Source organism: Oryza glaberrima, chromosome 3 (genome assembly GCF_000147395.1).
Source record: "Oryza glaberrima chromosome 3, OglaRS2, whole genome shotgun sequence".
NCBI lineage: Eukaryota > Viridiplantae > Streptophyta > Magnoliopsida > Poales > Poaceae > Oryza > Oryza glaberrima.
In genome coordinates this window covers 8,255,397-8,276,047 of record NC_068328.1, presented here as the reverse complement: position 1 = coordinate 8,276,047, position 20,651 = coordinate 8,255,397, and the positions used below count along the sequence as shown (strand labels likewise).

The 20,651-nt window shown below is 43.3% G+C and overlaps 3 protein-coding genes across 3 annotated transcripts; 2 read left to right on the top strand and 1 right to left on the bottom strand.

Moving 5' to 3' along the window:
• Window positions 1-79: 79 nt before the first annotated feature.
• LOC127767171 (sulfoquinovosyl transferase SQD2-like) lies at window positions 80-4,270 on the bottom strand. The gene is made up of 11 exons (XM_052292419.1): window positions 3,541-4,270; window positions 3,337-3,403; window positions 3,173-3,243; window positions 2,687-2,804; window positions 2,540-2,613; window positions 2,101-2,156; window positions 1,903-1,986; window positions 1,736-1,823; window positions 1,571-1,648; window positions 1,043-1,099; window positions 80-828 (listed from the first exon to the last, which is right to left on the bottom strand). The coding sequence occupies exons 1-11, from the start codon at window positions 3,654-3,656 to the stop codon at window positions 390-392; spliced, it is 1,248 nt and encodes a 415-aa protein (XP_052148379.1). The 5' UTR covers window positions 3,657-4,270; the 3' UTR covers window positions 80-389.
• A 5,693-nt stretch (window positions 4,271-9,963) lies between these two features.
• LOC127767137 (uncharacterized) lies at window positions 9,964-18,112 on the top strand. The gene is made up of 25 exons (XM_052292367.1): window positions 9,964-10,358; window positions 10,452-10,784; window positions 10,903-10,964; window positions 11,189-11,326; window positions 11,480-11,743; window positions 11,855-11,941; window positions 12,359-12,460; window positions 12,534-12,599; window positions 12,771-12,878; window positions 12,956-13,017; window positions 13,107-13,151; window positions 13,264-13,337; window positions 14,210-14,277; window positions 14,356-14,424; window positions 14,629-14,726; window positions 14,803-14,884; window positions 14,993-15,071; window positions 15,147-15,234; window positions 15,303-15,456; window positions 15,827-16,018; window positions 16,095-16,154; window positions 16,835-17,064; window positions 17,167-17,272; window positions 17,758-17,815; window positions 17,900-18,112. Exons 1-24 carry the CDS (start codon window positions 10,163-10,165, stop codon window positions 17,809-17,811), a joined length of 2,817 nt encoding a protein of 938 aa, XP_052148327.1. The 5' UTR covers window positions 9,964-10,162; the 3' UTR covers window positions 17,812-17,815; window positions 17,900-18,112.
• Window positions 18,113-18,278: 166 nt separating this feature from the next.
• On the top strand, window positions 18,279-19,945 carry LOC127767138 (protein ENDOPLASMIC RETICULUM-ARRESTED PEN3). Its single transcript, XM_052292368.1, has one exon. It carries the CDS (start codon window positions 18,379-18,381, stop codon window positions 19,822-19,824), a length of 1,446 nt encoding a protein of 481 aa, XP_052148328.1. The 5' UTR covers window positions 18,279-18,378; the 3' UTR covers window positions 19,825-19,945.
• The last annotated feature ends 706 nt before the right edge of the window (window positions 19,946-20,651 follow it).

Genomic DNA, 20,651 nt, shown 5'->3' with positions numbered 1-20,651 from the left:
CCAGGTTTTACGCTATGGCAATGTTCAAAAAGCAAAGGTAGCAAAGCTACCAGAAAGGCAGAAAGTTGGCAGTAGCAGCTCACAGTAACAACACACAATTCAACTTTCACTCTAGAGACAGCACTACAGCAGGCAACTCCTCCAGTATTCTAAATTAGCAGTTAGCACTTCGATAGTAATCGCCAATCTCAAAGAGCTGTCTAATGTACATGACTCGCATACAAGCTTTTGGTCAGTGGCCATCCCATGATTGTGATTTGTGAACACATGAATGCAGCTAGCCGCACAAACTCGCGAGCTGCTGTTGGATAGAATGTACAAACTCTTTGGTTATTAACAGTAACTAGGTGGAGACGGCGGTGAACGATTCCTGAATCGATAAGCGAAACCTAGTTAGTTCTGCCCATTTTCTTCCTCCAGTACAACGTTGCGGTACAGTAGTGCTCATTGCGTATTGTCTTCGAGGCTGCTCTCCAGTCACACTTCTCCATCTCCTCCCTAGCAGCCCTTCCAATGGATTCTCTTAGAACCTTCGACGAAAGGAGCTGTTCGATCTTCCTCACACACTCGTCGAGATCCCCGGGTGTAAACAAGAAACTGGTTTTACCCTCCTTGTCCTTGGGTATTATATCAGGTATACCTCCAGCACGAGCAGCGACAACTGGGACTCCAGAAGCCATGGACTCCAGCACTACTTGACCAAGTGTCTCAGATTCTGAAGGCATTGCAAACAAGTCGCCACTGGCATATGCTTGTGAAAGCTCCTCGCCTTGGAGCATTCCAGTGAATACTGCAGGCATGCCAGTAAACATTCTTTCCAGCTCAGCCCTGCCAAAGATTAAACAGGCCGCATAAGTTTCTCCAAATTCAAGATGAAACTATAGGGATCAAACAGATGGCTAGGCACCTACAGTTGTGCATATAATACCAGTCATACGCAAAAGATAAAACTGAAGTGCTCCAAATAGTGTCATTTCAATATATATGTTATCATGTATGAGTCTTGTTGATAACGAAAAATATTTAACATTAAGGAATGCACCTGTATGGTCCGTCACCAACAAAAGCAATTCTTACTCCTGGGAGCCTTTCCATAACCCTGTATTGTCACCAAAATAAGCAAAGTTCTGATGACATGACAAAATAACAACCATGTAGTGAACATGTGACATACAGATAAGTGATCTATGATACATGTGACGAATTTGAAATGGCTGCTTGGTTAAAGTCATAAACAGGACCATGTAAGTCATATTACAAGCATGATTCAAGCTAAAAGGCTAAGACGATTGCAAGTTATGCTAACTCAGGGACAACTAACGAAAATGGCCATGCCAGAGAAAACAACATGCCACAGATGTTTTCACTGTAGTTGTCCAAATTCATAATACTAGGAAATATCACATCCGGTTCTAGGTTGTTATATTTTGGGACGGATGTACTATGAAATAATCCATTGTTAGTTGAGGAGCTTTCTCTTTCCATTTTTCCCCCATCTATATTCTTCAAATTTTGTTTGGAGTTGATTTTACACTGACAAACAGTGATATGTACAAGCCAAAAAGATTACCTTTTCAGAAAATCCAAATTCTTTTCACGCCCGAAACGACCCACATGTATTATGAGTGGTTTTTCTGGTTCACCACCACTAACAAGAGAGAAAAAGGAAAATAAGTTAGCTATGCACAATTTTTTTTCACATACTGATATTGAATATTAAAGAAATAGGTCAAACCTCAATTTAATGCGCATTTCATGCTTCCGAAATTTAGGATGGAAACTTTCAGAATCAACACCTTTGTTCCAAAGCCGAACTCTGTTTGCTGAAGAGACAAGGAAACTACGGTTATGATGGATGAAGGAATGAAATGAAGAAATATAGATTTATCTTAATTGTTTAACCTGATACTACTTTCGCAGTTTCAAAGTCCTCGGCAATAGCTACTGACGGAACTAGAGTAAGATCTGCAGACCTATGAAGACATCCTTCAAAACAAAATAAGAGTGTCAGTACAAATTTAATGAGAAAGAACAGTTGTATTTTTGCTGTCAGATTATTTCTTTTATGAAGAACAAACTGAGAGGTGATGTTATGCTTACTTATAAGACTCCATGTGGGTCCAAGTAACCAATTTAAATTGTATCTTGGTATATACCTGAAAGTCATGACAAGAATTCAGCTCAAGAATCAACACCAGGTATTATAATTTGCAACAGAAAGAATTAGTGTTGTAATGATGTGCCTCGGTTGGATGCTTTAATCAACATTGGGGAGGCAACACTTTTGCCTGTTGATTCCATGCATATGCATCCAAGTTTTTTTTTAATCCTCCAATAGCATGACATAGTAATGTGTTTTTTTTCCCAAAATTTCGAAAGTAAATATCTCTGCCAGGGAAATCACTGGACTATGATGGTCTTGCCCTACAGTACTATATCTGGTCCCTAATTTAGAGGCTGTAAGATCTGCTCGTAACAATATTATGCATGCAGGACTCATATCGCAGAAGTATTCATGATTTTAAGAAGAGAAACTCACGCTGGAAGGTGGGTATGATATGACATCACCATTGGGACTGAAAGCATCTTTGCGATAAAGCGAGCACCAAAAACCTGAAATCACAATATATAGTGAGAAAGTACAAAAAGAAAGGACAATGATACCTATTGGGTTTTTAATGATTACCATAACTCCAGGTGAAGTAGCATGGATTATGTCCGGCTTAAATTTAGCCACCGCCGAAAATATCCTAGGGCTCAACGCCAGCGAGAGTGGAACATTTTGGTATAACGGACATGGAAAACTGAGAAATAGAAATTTAGGCAATTAAGTGCATGCAGATAGAAGAAATTTCAACAAGAAGAATTCTAGTGTCCTCTAAAATATATATACTTGACGACTTGACCAGACAAAATATTGGAAAACAAGTGCAACATCACCAATTTCACCTCACAACAAGCACATGTTCCAAATCAGCATGCTAGTTGACTAGATGACACTTCGCTTGCATTGTTTCCTTTTGCTTCAGCATGCGAGTAAGGCCCTATTTCGCAGTGAGAGCAAGTTTTGTGCTTTCAGGAAAGTAATTCTTGTATTCTGTGTTTGGTGCTCCTCAGGTAGACCGAATGCTAAATGGAAGGTAAAAGTAGTTTCTAGTTTGTATTGGATTACCTCCACGAACCAATGACTTTAGCTCCATGGAACTCCTCGGGAGCTCCCTTGTGCGTGGTCACCACCAACACCTGTTTCGAAAGAGCACACGTCAATTCCAAGGTATATACACGCCCTACACACACAAGCAGCCAGCAGCCAGATGAAGTAAAAAGATCATATACCTCATCGCCCATCTCTCGCAGATGCTTGATGAAGTTCTGGAAGCGATTCTTGTACCCAGAGATGTAACTGCGAAACAGCAACGAGCAAAAACTATTGACTTTGCAGTTCAATAGATCGAAAGAGCGGCAGGTTTGACATCTCGATCTGATCTAAGCTAGTACGATGATCTGACTAGTAGGACTACGAGGAGAGAGAGCACTGACGCGAAGGGCGACGGCTCGACGAAAAGTACAATGCGGTGCGGCCTGCAGCCCCACTCGGCGTCCACCTGGTCCCCCTGCAGCAGTAGCGGCTGCGCCTCCGCCGCCTGCTGCCCCATCCTCCTCCTCCTCTGGCCCGCGTCGCCGATTCCCCGATCCAACCCGCCGCCGCCGCCGCCCGAATTATACACGGGGACCTGCTTGCCTTGCACTACTGCCACCCGTGCCGTGCCCCTATCCTTCCTCCTCCAACTCCCAAGCCCCGCCTTCGCGCCCACGCGGCGTGGAAGGCGGAGGCAGCGGCGCTGGGAAGCAGCGTCACGGGGACGCGAGCGGCGCCCGCCCGCACACCACCACCACCACCAACACGACGGCGCGCGACGGTGACGGCGACGAGGAGAGGAGGAGCCCAGGTGCAGCTGTTGACTGGCAGTGGCGTGGCGGCCGTGGGAGAGAAAAAATTGCCGTGGTGGGGGGAAGAAAAAAATAGGACGAGCGAACGAACGGGCGAGTGGAATCGAATCGGGCCTCCTCCCGTGCGCCGCGGTGGTGGACTCTCGGTGGTGACGTGCGCGAACCAAAAAATCAACCGAGGTCCGAGGGGGCACTACGGCGAGGAGAGGCCGAGAGGGAGAATATTGTGCTTTTTTTCTTCCCCCGCACGGCGGGTTTGGTGTGGCCGTGGTTTTTCTCTCGGGCTCGGCCACTCGGATCGCACTCGCCGGTGGTCTGCGTCTGGCTGCAGACAGCGTGCCTCCGCCCCACCGGCCGAATATTTCATTGGCACGTACGGAGGACGGATGGGGATCGGATGTGTCGTGTACTCGTGTGTGTGGTCGCCGGCCGATGCTGATTGGCAGGTGCGAGACGGGGAGGCGATTCCCGTCCGGCCAGTCCAGCCTAGACTCTGGCCCGCAGCCCCCGCAGCCAGCGGTAGCCCCCGCCTGCCAGTGGCCGCGCATGTGCCCGGTCCGGTGGGCCTCGGTTCGTGCTGCATGTTTTTTTCCCCTCTTTGAGCCTTTCATATTCCTGACGTGATTCTCGCATGAAATTTCTGTGAAGTTCATGCGACATCAGTACCGGTTTGAACTTAGAATTCAAATAAGTAACCCATACGAACTCAAATACTTTAATTTCCCTCCATTCCAAAGGAGACACGAGGAAAACACAGTTCGCAAGCCCCACAACCTAACATGACAACCACGTGTAGCCAGGGATGGATCCAGAAAAGATTAACTAGAGGGTTTGAATAAACTATATAAAATTATAGCCCCCTCTTCTAATAGATGTATAACAGAAAGTTTTAGTGGGGTCTTCATGGGATCTCCCATGGTTACAGTACGGTAGTGGGTTCTCGAGACCCCAGAGACCCTGTGGTAGCTCCGCCACTGCGTGTAGCGTGTTGATAGTTAGAAACAAACAACTCCACGACATATCATTACGGAGAACTTCATCAGCATCAGTCATGGACGAAAGTGTGCCGTTACAGGTTTTAGATGATTGATAATAATAGTAGTAATTGTTGGGATGAAGGAACAGCAAGATATGTATTATTTTTTCCAATGTCTTATAGTGTTTTTTTGGGATATTTATAAATTTATAGCTCAAACAGCTAATCCTAGGGTTTGGCTTACATAGGCTTTTATATTTCAATCCCTTTGATAGAAATATTTACAGATATATTTTTTGTTTTTAGTGGGTTATGCATAGGTCGCCTACTGGGACAGTCCTTTCTCGGAAGGCATTTTAGGGTGGCCTTTGTCATATGTTCCATAGGCCGATCGCAATCTTGGACTCAACAGCTTCACCCGACTCCAGATCGCTTCGCAATGTTCCGCCTGGCTTGGCTCTGCTTTGCTGCATTTCGCTTCGCTCTGCCATGCCTCGCTATGCTTCTCATGGCTTCGCCATGCTCCATTATGCTTCATTACCATATGATGATGCATGCCAGCTAAAAAAATCTTATGGCCTACCTCCAGCAATAATTAAAGTACAAGTGAGCTAGTTAAGTGTTGAACACATGTATTAGTCCAATGGATGATTCTCTAAAGGCTTGCTAACCCCACAAATGAAAGCTAAACAGTGAAATGGCTCAAGGCGCATCACCTTTTTGTTTTGAAACTAAGATTGGAGTGGATTTCTTGCAGGATCTGAGTTTGTGAGTGCCAGGACTTGGCTTGAGCACTTGGCGATCGGTGGTTGGCCTTCGTCTTCAAGTTTGTTAATCTTATATCTTCTCATCCTAGCCGGTTGGACATTATACGCAAGTATCCAGCACTTGCAGGCAAGACAACCTAGGAAGTTTGTGAAGGCGTTGCTCCACCTCCGCAAGGCAAGACAACCTAGGAACCAAGCTCGATCTCGGTGGTTACCTGGTGAGGCTTGGGATCAACCGAGATTCGCCTCAAAGTCCCTCACATAAACGTGGTATCTTTGTAAGCCGAAGTTCGGTGAAAATTAGTCTCCCAATCCATCTCTTGCTATCTTTTTAATATAAATAATCCATGAATCGCATTCACAAAGAACCTGTGATATTATCTACTTGACTAAACGTGTTATTCCATTGTCTATTGATACGAGTATGATGTAATTAAATATCCCATAAATGAACTTAACCAATATATTTGAACAAGTAATTTAAACAAAACATTAGTATAATATTCTCTTAAAAATGCTTTTGGAAGCATATAGCAAATAATCCGTGAATCTGGCAAAATCCAATGAAAGAAAAGGGTTGTAGCCTCCTATCATTCACCTTTTTTTTATCGCAGCGACCGAAACTTAATTTTAAAGTTGATTTTAAGTTTTCCTTTTAAATCACCAAGTACATAATATAAATATAAATGTTTATTGATAAAATGTTTTTTCTTTGTCACGATGACCAGCAGATGGCAATTGAGGATTGCCCACCGTTTAAGCTAAGTATAATTGAGATATACGATCAGCAAGAGCAAGGTGAAGTACTTGATGCCTATCTCTTTCTTTAGTGGAGAAACAAATTGTGATATCCTTTCTTAATGGCAAACATTTTTCAAACACGACGGATCATGGATGTGGAACTCTCTGTCTATTGTGCGCGGATCATATGCGCACGCATACTCACTCGGCAAATATAACACCGTCTTTTAACATATATTACTATCAAAAATAAATGATGGATACTTATAAACATATCGCTAAATGTAGATATTTCATACTTAAGTATACGTTTATCTACATAGATTAACACACGACTATAATTTAAAAATAGTTATGTATAATCAAGTACAAACAACTTGCCCCCGTCGCTAAACCATGATGTCTTGGCAACACGCCACCGCCTACTGGCTACGTATGGATGTATGATGGAGCTATTTTCTTTTCCGGAATGGAGTTTGACGCAACTCAGCTATTGTGATTAAGAAGGTTATCCAAGCAAAGCATCTGTTTTCACCTCGTATTAGCCAGATCTACTCGCATGTCCGGTAAAAGAAAAAAGAAAATGGGGGTAGGTCGCTGATCCGGCGGGCGTTAAGATGCCAAAGCTGCTAGCTGACAAATGACAAAGCAGGCACCTGTAAATTACTGTCACGATCACTGTGTATCATACTCCCACGGTCTCAAACCCTCAATTCTTCGGCAGCCATAACTGGCTACAACTGCATCTGCACACAGTAATAATTTTCCTGTTGGTTTGGGACGCACATGGAGTCACGTATTTCTCACATGACCTTGTGATGTTTTATGTATTCTATTAAGGCCATGTTTAGATTCTAACTTTTTCATTACATCGAACTTTTCTACAAATACAAACTTCTAACTTTTCCGTCACATCGTTTTAATTTCTTTAAACTTTCAATTTTAACGTGGAACTAAACACAGCCTAAGTTTACTCAGATAGTCAGATCCATCTATATGGTTCTCTACTGCCGCCACGGTTGTTTCTCTAAAAAAAAAAAAAGCTCTGCCCGACCGCTTTCGTGAGACCGAGAGCAGCAGAAATTCCCGGTGTGATATCATCTGCATGTGGCATTATTGGTGCGGGTGAGAGCGACTCGGTCGGGTGTTTTTAGAATATAGGCGTTGCTATTATCCGTCCAATTCCACTTCGTTTTCATCTAGAAGTTGTGGTAAGTTGGAGATCCTTGTGTTGAACACCGAAGAAAAGAAGAAAGCTAGTGCCACGGTCCCCCGTCGTAGGGGAACATGAGACTACTGATCGACATGCCGGCGCCGGGCGTGATCCCATCGTGTGCTGACTTGATTGCAGAGAATAAAAATGCGGAGGATTGATTTTTCCCGTCCTCATGGGTTGGTGAATGGTGACGACAGGGAGCTGGTCCAAGACAAAGGAGCATCTGGCATTCATCATCGTCTTTATCTGGAACAGCAGATCGTGCAGTCTCGTGGCTCCTACGCTGTCCTACTACTACAAGCTGTAGACAGACACCATGGTCAGGATGGTACAGTTGGGCCCAGCGGAATGCTTCCATTTTAGGTGCAACAAGCATCTCCACTTCTCAAATTCTCAGCCAACGACAGGCTTGCATTGAGCTTTCGTAGAAATCAAGACAAACAAAGATCGGGTTTATATTCAGGAAATGGCGTGCAAGGTTGCTTAACCGCGGATGCTTGTTTTCTTTCGGTCGCTTTTCTCCGCTATTGTCGTCGAAGCAATTCTCTCGTCTCCACATCGTTTCGTGGGTGGAAAACCAGCGGTGCTAATCAGGATTCAAGATCTGGAGTGGAGAATAAAGAAAGAGACTGGCGAGCTGTGTTGCAACTTGCTCTAGCATTTTGTACTCGTTGATGCTGCTGCATTTTTTTCGGTGATAATTAAACACGGATGTCTTGCACGGTTGAGCTTGGCTATATGAATCCTGCAACTGCAACTACACAGCAATAGTCTGGCAAAATAGAAGAGAAGTGATCATAGAGGCGAACATCTGTGTGTGAATACGGGTGCCTGAAACCCTGAATTTCCCAGCAGGTATCAAGCAATATGAAGGGACAAAACATGGATTTTGCAACTTCCCCTTCAACGACAACGATAACTGAACAAGTTGCTCCGAGTCCACAAGTCCACAACGAATCAACACTTTGTTTGGTCATTTGACCCCCCGACACAATCAAAGAATCGCATGCGGTCCGAGCTGGAAAACTTTGTTTGGTCGGTTGCGTTTTTCGCAGATTCGCAGAGCATCGCCGTAGCAGCGAAGGCGAAGTGGGACTACTGCAAATCTTTGTTTCACCATTGCTGTCAGCTGATGAGCTTTCGGCGTCAGATCCAAGGTACAAACTGGAAAGCCCAATCTCGCCAGAATATTGAGACGTAATAAGTCCACTTTGACTCCCTTAATATAGGTTTAATCTGATTCATATCTTTGAAACTGAACTGCATACCGGATATTTTGATCCATAAACTCCAATGTAATTTATCTCTCTCGACTGTTTTGAAAGACGGTTTTGCTGATGTGGCGCTTTGACTTGGTCCAATCCACTGAGTCATAATGTGGAGACTACCCGCCAGCAGAGCAACGACACAGGATTTTGCACACGGCGCAGAACGAGTAGCTGCCTGTGCAGATAGCGGTGCACATGCTCTACTTCGAGCAGCTGAGCAGCTCCATCGCACAATCCAGGGCGGCGGCGGGCACAACACAACGCTCATTCTTCGGGTGTGTGGCCGCCATCGCCACCGCGACGTAGTCGCACGACGGCAGGGAGTGGGGTGGGGGAGCGGGGCGATGTCGCCACAGGTCAACTACGTGTCGGTGCGGTAGGAGAACTAGGAGCTGAAGCTGGAGGTGACGCAGATGCGGCTCACCAACGTGGAGAAGGACCAAGTGAGCTTGAAGCATGAGATGGTGCGCATCAGCTCGTGTAAACACCTCCTCCGGAGCTTCGCCCCTAGCCTCAGCCGCGCCCTAGCGCCGAGCCGGGCCTCCGGCAGCTCGTGCGCCAAGGCCACTGCCGACGCCATGGTGCTCTTCGAGCCACTCGTTGCTTCCAACTTCCACAACGGTCTCCTCCATCTTAGAAGACTAGAACTCGCCAAATTTACAAAGGAAAGGGAAAAATAGAGCAAGAGCATGCAGCTGGATCGAAAGAACTCGCCGCTGCCTCACTCACTACGTGCCATGGATGGATGCTCTACCGGGCGAAGCTAGGAGGGGTAAAGGAAGGAAGAGAAGGGTCAGTGGGTCACTGATGAGTGGACCCCACAAAATGACTCAATGGGTTGGATCAAGTCACAGTACTACATCAGCGAAATCGTCTTCCAAAACAGATGAGAGAGGTAAAATACACCGGTTTTTATAGTTTAGAGGGTTAAGATATCCAAACATTACGGTTCAGCGATATGAATCAAATTGGATCTATAATTTTTAAGGGCGTTAAAGTGGACTTATTCCTATCCAGAAGCCCACCAATCCAATGGACTTCGAAGACATTATTGGGCCAAGTAACAAGTTGGGCCGAGACCTACCACCATCCCCGCGTCTCCCTCGGAGACCGAGAAAACCACTCGCCGGAAGGCGCGAAACACCCCAATCACCAATTCCCATTCCCCGCCACTTCGCCCGTTCGCCGCCGCCTAGCTCCCTCCCCTTCTGCTCGGTGCTGCGTCGGCGAGGCGGCGGCGGCGATGGAGGCGGACATGGATATGCCAGATCCGGAGGAGCTCGAGTGGATGGAGAGCCACGGGCTCCTCCCGGAGGAGGAAGAGGAGTACGCCTACTTCGACGACCCCGAGGACGAGGGGTTCCTCCCTGCCGCCGCCGGAGCGGACCAGCCGCGGCGTTCCCCGCAGGAGACCACCGCTGCCCCCGCGAAACCTGCAGGTGCGTGCACAGTCTCCCTCACGGTAGATGGTAACCTAGTCTCGAGAGTATTTTGTTTCGACTGCTGATGCGGTTGGCCAAATGTGTGTGAAGATGAAGTGTCGGAAGGCAATTTGAAGCGGCCTCCCCCTCCGCCTCCGCCGGAGCAGGGGGAGGAGAGGAGCAAGCGGAGGAATGTGGATCGTGAGGATTCCGGGGATGGGGACGAGGACTGGCTGCGGTACTCGCCGCCTCCTGTTGTTGAAGTTGTCGCCGAGAAGACAATCTCGCGGTTCGCGTCGGACATCCGGGGGGACTGTATGTCTGTCACCGCGCCCAATGGTGAGAGGGTTTATGCGAAGGTTGCAACAGACGGGTTGGATGGGGGAGGAATTGGGGGAACTAGACAAAGGACTCGCATTTCCAAACCAAATTTCAATTACAAGGGTCAGTTACTAAGTGTACTTCTATTTTGCGCTTTCAAATATCTCCTGAGAACCAACACGCACTCGACTAATATTTTTGATAGCCCATTATATTGCTTTCGCCTTTTGTCCTTCTGCAGGGCTTCTCTCAGAATCCTTTCATTCGCTGACAAGTCGTGCTGAGCAAGAGGCTCTAGCAAAGGTATATGTGTATATGAGATTATTGACAATAGTTTTTTTTTAAAAAAAAGTGAAGTACTCTTTAAATAATGATAATTAACATTATTTTATACTGAATAGATGGTACAAATGGTTTCTTTTTTACCATAACATTTTTTCATCCGCTCAAGTACCATGTTGATTGCAGTAGGTCATAAGCTAAATGCAGTATATCTTACTGATCCATATTTTGCAATGGTTATGAAGGCATTGCAGGAGAGTGCAGAAACACAAAATCTTGAGAGTTGCCCAGTGACTCCGCTAGTTACAGAGCAACTTTGGGTGGAAAAATACTCACCAAATTCTTTCACAGAGCTGTTAAGTGATGAACACACAAACAGGGAGGTAAATGTCTATTCAACTCTCTTAAGATATATACTTATAAATAAGGCCTTTACTGCAATAATCTCCTTCCGCCATAGAGATTTTGCTATTTGGTGTCAGGTTTCCAGTGTGTGCTTGAGTTTCTCTTGACATGTACGGATGCATGCCATTCAGGTACTTCTGTGGCTAAAACAGTGGGACTCCTGTGTGTTTGGATCCCACGTTCGTGCTACAGGTGATGATGTTTTGTCTGCCTTACGCCGACATTCTTCTGCTATTCAAAAGAATTCAAGTAACAGAAATTTCTTCTCCAAGAGTAAGGGAGGTCCTGGTATGAGTCAAGACAACATGCTCCAAAATGCACATGGTAGCAACTCAGAGGATTTGACAAGCTCCTTTAACAAGAGGCCCACGACTGATAATGCACCAGAACAAAAGGTGGCTTAGTAGCATTGTTTTGTATGTCTTTAGTGATATGTTTGACCGCAGGATATATTTCTACCAAGAAGTTGCTGGCTAGTGCAATTAGATAACATTTCGATGTTGCAGGTGTTACTACTATGTGGTCCACCTGGGCTTGGCAAGACAACACTTGCCCATGTTGCAGCTAAACATTGTGGCTACCATGTTGTGGAGGTCTGATTATGTGATTTCATGTCCTTTGTGTAGTTCTTTTTGGTTCTTCAACATAGTGTTGTATAATCTGTTATGTTTGACTGTTTGGTCATATATAACGAGGAGTATACACCCCTTTTATCTGGTACTGCATCAAACATATCTGTTGATATCCTTCCAAGTTGTCTACTGTTCTGTACATGCCATCTAGTCACGAATTGATTTCTTCCGTTTCATATTATTTTGGTACATTTTATAAGCTGGAAAACTGGGACCATTGCAATTTTTATTAGAAAATAATGATATGCTCTTAGCAGAATTTCTCTGACCTCATCACCTCTTGTTAGTTATGGTTTATTGGCTAATTGAGTATTAGAATGTTGGGCCCTTTATCTTTGGTTAAAAATTTATACACTACTTACATCATACTACATGCAGATAAATGCGAGTGATGATCGTTCTGCTTCATCCATTGAACCGAAAATTCTTGATGTCATTCAGATGAACTCAATCATGTCTGATTCGAAACCCAAGTGTCTGGTGAGTTGAATCATGCTGTCAGATAAATAAATTACCTCCACTGTATCCTATTGACCTCTGCTGTCTTGTGTAGGTAATTGATGAAATTGATGGAGCACTTGGTGATGGCAAAGGTGCAGTCGAGGTTATTTTAAAGATGGTAGCACCTAATCCACACTTTCAACAACATGATGTTTTGCTACCTTTTCTTACTTTCCCTCTCTTCTTGTTTTTTTTATGGTTCTGCATTATGCTAGTGATAAATGCTGCATCAATTCTAGCTTAATTCATATGTTACTGTAGTTCATTGATAATTGACTCTTTTGTGCAGATCAATGCTGAAAAGAACAACAGTTCTAACAGCAGCACTAGTGCTGAAGATACTCAAGTACGGAAGTCCTCAAAGAAAGGTCACAAAATACCAAAACTGATGAGACCTGTAAGCAATCTAGCCATTCCTTGCCATAATTTTAGCGCCTTAACATTATGATTAAATAATAATGCATTTATTTACAGGTAATTTGTATATGCAATGATCTTTATGCTCCAGCTCTGAGACAACTTCGCCAAGTAGCTAAGTAATAATTCTTGTGTGGTTTTTACTGTAATTCTGTGCCGTTGTTAAATCATCTAAGCATTTCTTACAAGGACTTGCTTAAATTTACAGGGTTCATATGTTTGTTCAGCCAACGATTAGTCGTGTTGTCAACAGGTACTTATGTAAAAATACTCTTGTTACATCTCACTACACCAAACTTTTTTTTATGTAGCCACAATATATTATGGTCCATGTTGTTAATGACCATGTCTTTGTTGGGTCTTAGGCTCAAGTACATTTGCAAAAAGGAACGGTTCAAGACAAGTCCAATTGCCCTTTCTGCATTAGCAGAGTATACTGGTATGGTTTCTTTTGCTCCATTCACCATCGTGAGATCAAGTGCATACACTGTAGTTACTAGTAACCTAAGTAACTGCAAGCAGGAAAATCAGGTTCCACAAAGTGTGTCAGCATGTAGATCCTTTAGTTATATACATTTTAATTGATTTCAATACATAATATAGGAAAACCAAATAAAAATACCAGGACAGTTGTGTTATATTTCATATGCTAAATTTTGTTATGTAGGAGAAGATTGATCTATACATAGCCCAGTCTATGCCTAGTTTTATTTTACTGAATATGGTAACACCAATCTAGTATTAGTTGTGTTGAGGGTAACATGTATATAATGCAGTAACGTGCTACTATAGCAGCAGGGCACTTTATACCTATGCATAGTCCTTGTGATGAAACTAATTATTATGTATCAATGAGCCATGCACTGTAGGTGCTTTGTTCGCCATAAATCTAGGTAGTTTTGTAAAATAAGTACAGGTTTACAAAAACAGTTAGGTCTCTATAAATATAAGAAGTGCACAAGTATCATTCAACTTGAATGTGCACTAATCCACTGCAGGCCTACTAAAGCTGATCTTGACTCTGGGTTGCTGTAAGATTTTCTTTTGAAGTAATGTTGTAAGCAATTGCACATTCCATCATTCATCAATATAAAGCATGCATAATCTTAATTTAACTTTTAATATTTGATATGACAAGTGGCAACCAATTATTTTACCTATTTGTTGCCATGCATTTTTTTCGCTTGTATTATTTATTTCTCAATGGACAGATAGTGAAATGGAAAGCAACAGCACCAATCTAAATTTGTTGTTCATGATATGTGTGTTTGTTTCCATAGAGAAGACTAATTGAACAAAGCCTCCCTGCAGAATGTGACATCCGGTCATGCCTGAACACACTTCAATTTTTGAACAAGAAAAGAGAGGCATTAAACATTGTAAGTGAATAGATTGAAACACTCACCCTTTATTTAATGGATAATTGCCTTTTCTCAACAAAATGTGTTATGGAGCAGTCAGGATTCGATTCACAAGTTATTGGACGGAAGGACATGTCAAAAAGCATAATTGATGTATGGAAGCAGGTCTGATCTTCTTCCTGTAACACCTCTTTTCCCTGTATACTTTCAATTCTACAAGGAATTATTGCGTCGTTCAAAAGTTTCAGCAATGATGTTTAATTAAGTGCTGAACATAATTCACAACTCAAATTACACTTGCACTTAAAAACCAGCAACAAATTGATCACCGCATCATTTGTTAGTTTAATTAGTTTAGTTGCTTCATAGGTTCTGCAAAAGAAAAAACTCAAGAGGATTGAAAAGGTTGATAGTAATTTTAGCAGAGGCAAGGACATCGATTCTCTCTTCTCACTCATTTCTAACCGGTAAGTTTTCTGCGGTTGATTTCATGCTTTGTTTCTTAGAATTGCTTCACTTTTTCACATCACATCATGTGTACAGTGGTGACTATGATGTTACTATGGATGGAATTCACGAGAACTTTCTGAAACTTAATTATCATGACCCGATGTTGCAAAAGACGGTATGTGCATGAAATCCTGATTCTAGTTATATTACAGGAGTTTTATTTTTTATTTTCTGCTTCTGTAAATATATCCGTGAACTTGTCTAACTCCAAAAGACCTTACAGGTGAAATGTCTCGATATACTTGGAGTTTCAGATTCTTTGATGCAATATGTTTATCGGACTCAGCAGATGTCACTTCATGGTAGCATCCAATTTTTTATTGTATTTGTTTGTATAAATACTTGACTAACTTACATAGTTTGACTCTGTACTTCAGTATATCAGCCTCCTGTTGCCATAACTATAAGCCAACTGGTTGCTCAAGTTGAGAAACCAAATATTGAATGGCCAAAATCTTTGCAGAGGTAATTCTTGCGCATTGATAGAGCTATCAGCTATCCATTAGCAGGATTAATGTGGATATATTTTTCAGGTGCCGAACAATGCTTTTGGAAAAGAAGGATAAACTGAAGACCTGGCAAAACCAAATGTCACCGCTAATTTCTAGGCACCTGTCAGTAGAATCTTTTGTGGAGGACATTGCTTCTCCCTTCTTACATATTATTTCTCCATCGAACTTGAGACCTGTAAGTTCTTACTTAGGTGTGCTAATCATTGATATGGACCTTCCCTGTTTGCACATAGTAATTTTTCTGTTTAATTTCATTTGAGTTGTAAGATCAAGAATTAAAATAAAGGATGGCATAGTAAAATGTCTATGCCATTAACCCAAAACATCCTGCAATACCCCCACAAATGAAGGATGGAGTGAATACCCTTGCCAATTTAACAAAGCGACTAACCACTAAAAATGAGTTAGATCTTAGTTTGGAACTGATGAGTTGTAAGAGGTTTTGCAAGAAAGTAGCACTGCAACTTTCTATTACTACTAGTATTTTTGTACATATTATCATCTCTGTTAGGTTGCTGAATGCTGACATTATAAGATTTGTTCAGGTGGCACTGAATTTGCTGTCAGAGAGAGAAAAGGATGAACTTGTGCAGCTAGTTGATACCATGGTTTCTTACTCAATTACATACAGAAACACAAAGTTAGAGCCTCAAGAAAGGATAAGTGGATCTATGGTGTCTCCTGATGTTCCTTCACTTTCTCTTGATCCTGCAATCAATGATATTATAAACTTCAAGGTTCTTTTTGAAACTTCTGTCCTATTTTACCCTACCGTGCTCTTCTCACTGTAAATGACAGAGCTTCTCATGTTAGGGATATCAATCTGAGCATATTGGTCTCTCTTTGGCCATGAAACAAGTCTTGGTGCATGAGGTCAGTGGCATTTCTAACTTCTATGAGTGGATTCCTGTATTTATTTCTCATGCTTAGTGCTTGCTACCTTCACAACACCTAATTTGCTTTAAGTAGGAGTAACTTCTAAGTTCTAACCTATTTGCAGGCTAAAAATCATTGCTTCTATGCAACACTTATCTGATAGCCATCTGTTACGTACTTATAATTGCTTGGCAAACTATATTGAACCTGGAAGTATTAGCATCTCGTGCTGGTGGTAATAAGCTATTGAACAAAGTGATTTTAACTATACAACTTTGAATTGTACTTTTCTGCAAAAGTTCTAAGGGCCAGAGCTGTTGAAATGAAAGTTACTTGCCATAGTAGGATAACCATGTCCCAGCAGTAGCACTGGTTTTGACTTCTGAATTTTACAAGCACTTAAATAGCATTAACTTGTACTTGGAGCTTTAGAACGTGTGGGTGCAGCAGAAATCTTCTTTTGTATCTATATAGATTACTTCCTTTTCATTGGAAGGCTGAGCTTAAGTATCAGTTCTATATTTCACTTCCATGTGTTTGCTACTTGAACTTTTACTATTATAGTTTTAATTTTTATTCTCAATACAGATATCTATTGCCAGAAGCCTTTCATATTGGGAAATTTCCTATTAAAAGAAGATTTTATTCTCTGACCAATGTATGTTGTTGCTTTTCAGGTAGAGAAGCAAAAGATCATGAAAGATAGTGCTGGCAAATTGTTGAACCAAGCCAATGAAGGAGATAAGAGAAATGAAGTTTCCGTAAGTGAGAAAAAATCTGCATTGGTTTCTACCAAGAGCAACCCGACTACACTTAAGATGCAATTAAGCTCAGCATCTAGTATGAGTGGTAAAGATCCTGCACCTGCAAAGAAGCACTCCAACCACGGAATTAATTTCTTTGATAGGTAATTTAATACTGATAATTTCATTAGACATCAAGATGCAATTATTATTGCAAGACGGTGATAATAAAGGCTTTTTTTTCCTCGTTAACACAAAAAATACAGGTTTAGAAAAGAGAGACCAGTGGATGCAAAAGCTCGAAATGACGCAGGGCAACAAGTAGCTACAACTCTAAGAGACTCGCGTCCACTGATCTTCAAATACAATGAGGTTTGCTCCTTGAGTTATTCATCATGATGCCACAATTTGGATCTATCTTTAACTATCTTTGTGCGCTCATTACTATAAGGAATACATTGGAAACCCACATGACCTGCACTTAGTAGTGCCAAATAAACAGTAACTATAAACTGCTATTGTCACATTTCCTGTTATTACTGAAGTTCATTACGTTATCTTACTTACATTGCTGTTAAATCTATATACTTACAGCACTAGACAATCATTTGATTCTCGAAGTGAGTATTTTTACTTGCTCAGAGCCCCAGTTATGAACAGATCCTGCTCGATTTTGTCTCAGAATTAACACGTGGTTCTTTTTCTAATGGGGACATAATGTTGCGCATAATGCTATGGCGTTTGAGTTATTCCTCTGTATTCCCTTTTTATTTCTGTCCACTTCCACTCAATTGTCGTTAGAGTTTGGACTCGTGTTTCTTGGGCAATGTCACTAAGAAGTTTTTTTTCATTTACAGGGCTTCACAAATGCTGTAAAAAGACCAGTGAAAGTTCGAGATCTTCTGCTCTAGCTAGGTCTGTTTGCCCCCCTGCACTTCGTTATAAAGTCAATGTTTCGCTATATGTTTACCCCGTGTACATTTCTGATGATTATATTAGGCTATTGGACGGACACGAGGAATTCTCTATAGTAGAAAGGCATGTAAAATGACTAAAATCGTGAGTATAAATTCCTGATATCAAGTTTTACAAGCGTCAAACCCCATGAACTTGCAAATATATCTCATGGTAAAAACACCAACATGGAGGTGCATGATAGCCACTAACCTCTACTCCATCTTAGAAAAAACCAACTTCTGTGGCTGAATTTGAACAAATACATATCTAAATTCATCATAGAAGTATTTTTTTTTTTTTTTGGGATGGAGGGTGTATATGCTTCCTCTTCAAAGGAAAGAGAGAGAAAAAGAAACAGTACGGGGCTGTTAGGCCTAGAGGCAGTTGGGCTGACGTTGTTAGGCGGACTGGGCTAGCCCAAGTCCAAGGCCGTATCCTAGACAGCAGGACTGTAGTCGGCGGAGTCAGAAAAGTCGTCGCCTCGACAGGCAGCATCTAGCGACTGGTGAGAGCAAGCATCAATGGAAGCCGCCGGTGCCGGCGGCCGGCGCGGCACGGTGAAGCAGCTCAACGTGGGCGGCAAGCTCTTCGCCTTGGAGGCAAGCTCCCTCCCGATCTCCCTCTCTCTCTCGCCCTCCCCAAACCCAATCTTCGTGGACCGCGACCCCGCCCTTCTCTCCGCGATCCTCTCCGCCATCCGCGCCCCCTCCGCCGCGCCCGCCTTCCCCGCCGGCGTCCTCCTCGACGAGGCCCACTCCTACGGCCTCCACGACCAGCTCCTCGCCGCCCTCTCCCCTCCGCCCCTCGTCGGCTTCTCCGCCTCCCGCGCCTCCACGCTCTCCCCGTCCTCCGAGCCCTTCCCCACCGCGCTCGCCCCGCGCCACGATGGCTCGCTCTGCCTCGCCCATGGCGCCGGCCTGCTCACCCACTACTCCCCTGCGCTGGAGCACCTCACCACCTTCCGGACCCATCTCCACCGCATCACCTCCCTCCGGCAGCTGCCTCCTGGCCTCGCTGTTGCCGGGTCCAGCCTCTCCCCGGGGCTCCATGTGTACGACCTCCTCAAAGGTCGGCACGTCGCCTCTGTCCAATGGTCAGATCCCACCGACCTTCGCGTTCAAAAGGCCAAGGTGATTGCCATTGCCGCCCGTCCTGCTGCCGATGCAGCTGATAAGAATTCACCCATCTTAGCTACATTCGAGTGCCCACACCGGGAGAATTGCATCCTGGTGTTTGACCCTGTAACTCTAAAGCCCATTCAAGAGATTGGCAGGCAAACTGGCAGCGCAGCTAAGTCATCGGCGCCAGGCCGAGTAGTGCACCTGCAGGAGCTTGGGCTGGTATTTGCGGCATCTGTGAGCTCGGGGGCATTTGGTTACTCTGGGTACATGAGGCTGTGGGACATTCGTTCTGGGGATGTGGTGTGGGAAACAAGCGAGCCAGGGGGAGTTGGAAGAAGCAGCCGGTTTGGAGATCCATTTGCAGATGTGGATGTTGACGTTAAGCAACAGATACTATACAAGGTGTGCTCAAAGTCAGGAGATATTGGAGCCGCTGACTTGAGATGCCTTGGTAAAGACCCTTGGGTTTATATGTCGTCAGGACCTAGAGGGAGTGGAGGGGGCCATGGCAGTGTTCTGCATTGCTACAAGTCTCAGGTGTTTGTCAGCCGGAAGGATGGATTGGAGGTTTGGTCTCGACTGGAAGAACAGAGCAATGGCACAGCCAACTTGGCGGAGCAAACGAGAGCAAAGGAAAACATCAACAACAAAGGAATAAACGAGAACTGTTTTAGGAGTTGCTATGTGGATACAGAAGAAGATGCTGACCGTGGTATGATACACATCATGGAAGGGGGTGGAGACCGCTTATTTGTTACCAGAGAAGAAATGCAAGGCGTGGAGGTGTGGGAGACCTCCCAGCTGGCTGGTGCTATCTCTCTATCTCTTAGCAGTTTGCTTGTCTGAACATGATTGACCTGTGGCAATTCAGGTGGTTCTATTAAACGTGAGTGTGCATTTTCTACCATAGCATCGCATTATTCAGTACTGAAAATTCCTCTCAAGTCATGATGCGGTAATGTTATAATTCTTGCTTCTGCATCTGTATTTTGTGGTGATCAAATCCCTTGGATGTTGGTAAGCTTATTTCATATCCCTTTTCCTAATCCCTTAGCTTGAGGAGCTCAGCTTAATACAAGATAGTTTCAAGCAAACCTTAGCATCCTCAATGCTATGAGGCATTGTTATGCAGCTTACTCTTAATTATCCTGACGGAAAGAGCATGACATAGAACTAACTTATCATTCTTAATTTCTTCTTACCTTCCTAAAAATGCATTGATAATTTGATATAGCTGATCATATCTTTCTGGAAGCTAATAGTAGAACATAGTACCAGCTAATGGATAGGTTCTTATGGAAGTGTAAATTCCTCCGCTGACTTGCCCTTGAATTTTGCGTACCAATCTTTTGTTGGGTCAGATATGCTTGAGCATTTTCGTACTCTATTTTTATGCTGGCTTGCCAAAATTCAATGTACCAAAAATCTATGATGCTGGCCGAGATGCTTATATTCTAAACAATATGTGTTGATATAAATGAATTATTATTGACGGTCCTTTTTGTTGTAGAATTTTCACAACATTAGGATTGGTATTCTGATTCTTATGGAGGATCTTAGAACATTAGAATAGAGCTATCAAATTTCTTATGGAGTACATTCCTGTGTCCCCAGTTCTACAAGAAAAACAAATATGAGCCTCATTTTATATTTTCTTTTAGAGGTCTAGTGTA

Bases quoted from the DNA above. Each gene is read 5' to 3' on its own strand.
- LOC127767171 (XM_052292419.1), bottom strand. From the start codon at position 3,656: ATGGGGCAGCAGGCGGCGGAGGCGCAGCCGCTACTGCTGCAGGGGGAC. The intron at 1,649-1,735 runs GTTTGACCTATT...CTCTCTTGTTAG, and splicing joins GAAATGCGCATTAAATTGAG to TGGTGGTGAACCAGAAAAAC. The intron at 1,100-1,570 runs GTAATCTTTTTG...GTGACAATACAG, and splicing joins AATTTGGATTTTCTGAAAAG to GGTTATGGAAAGGCTCCCAG.
- LOC127767137 (XM_052292367.1), top strand. From the start codon at position 10,163: ATGGAGGCGGACATGGATATGCCAGATCCGGAGGAGCTCGAGTGGATG. The intron at 12,879-12,955 runs GTAAGCAATCTA...ATTTATTTACAG, and splicing joins TACCAAAACTGATGAGACCT to GTAATTTGTATATGCAATGA. The intron at 14,885-14,992 runs GTATGTGCATGA...AAGACCTTACAG, and splicing joins ACCCGATGTTGCAAAAGACG to GTGAAATGTCTCGATATACT.
- LOC127767138 (XM_052292368.1), top strand. From the start codon at position 18,379: ATGGAAGCCGCCGGTGCCGGCGGCCGGCGCGGCACGGTGAAGCAGCTC.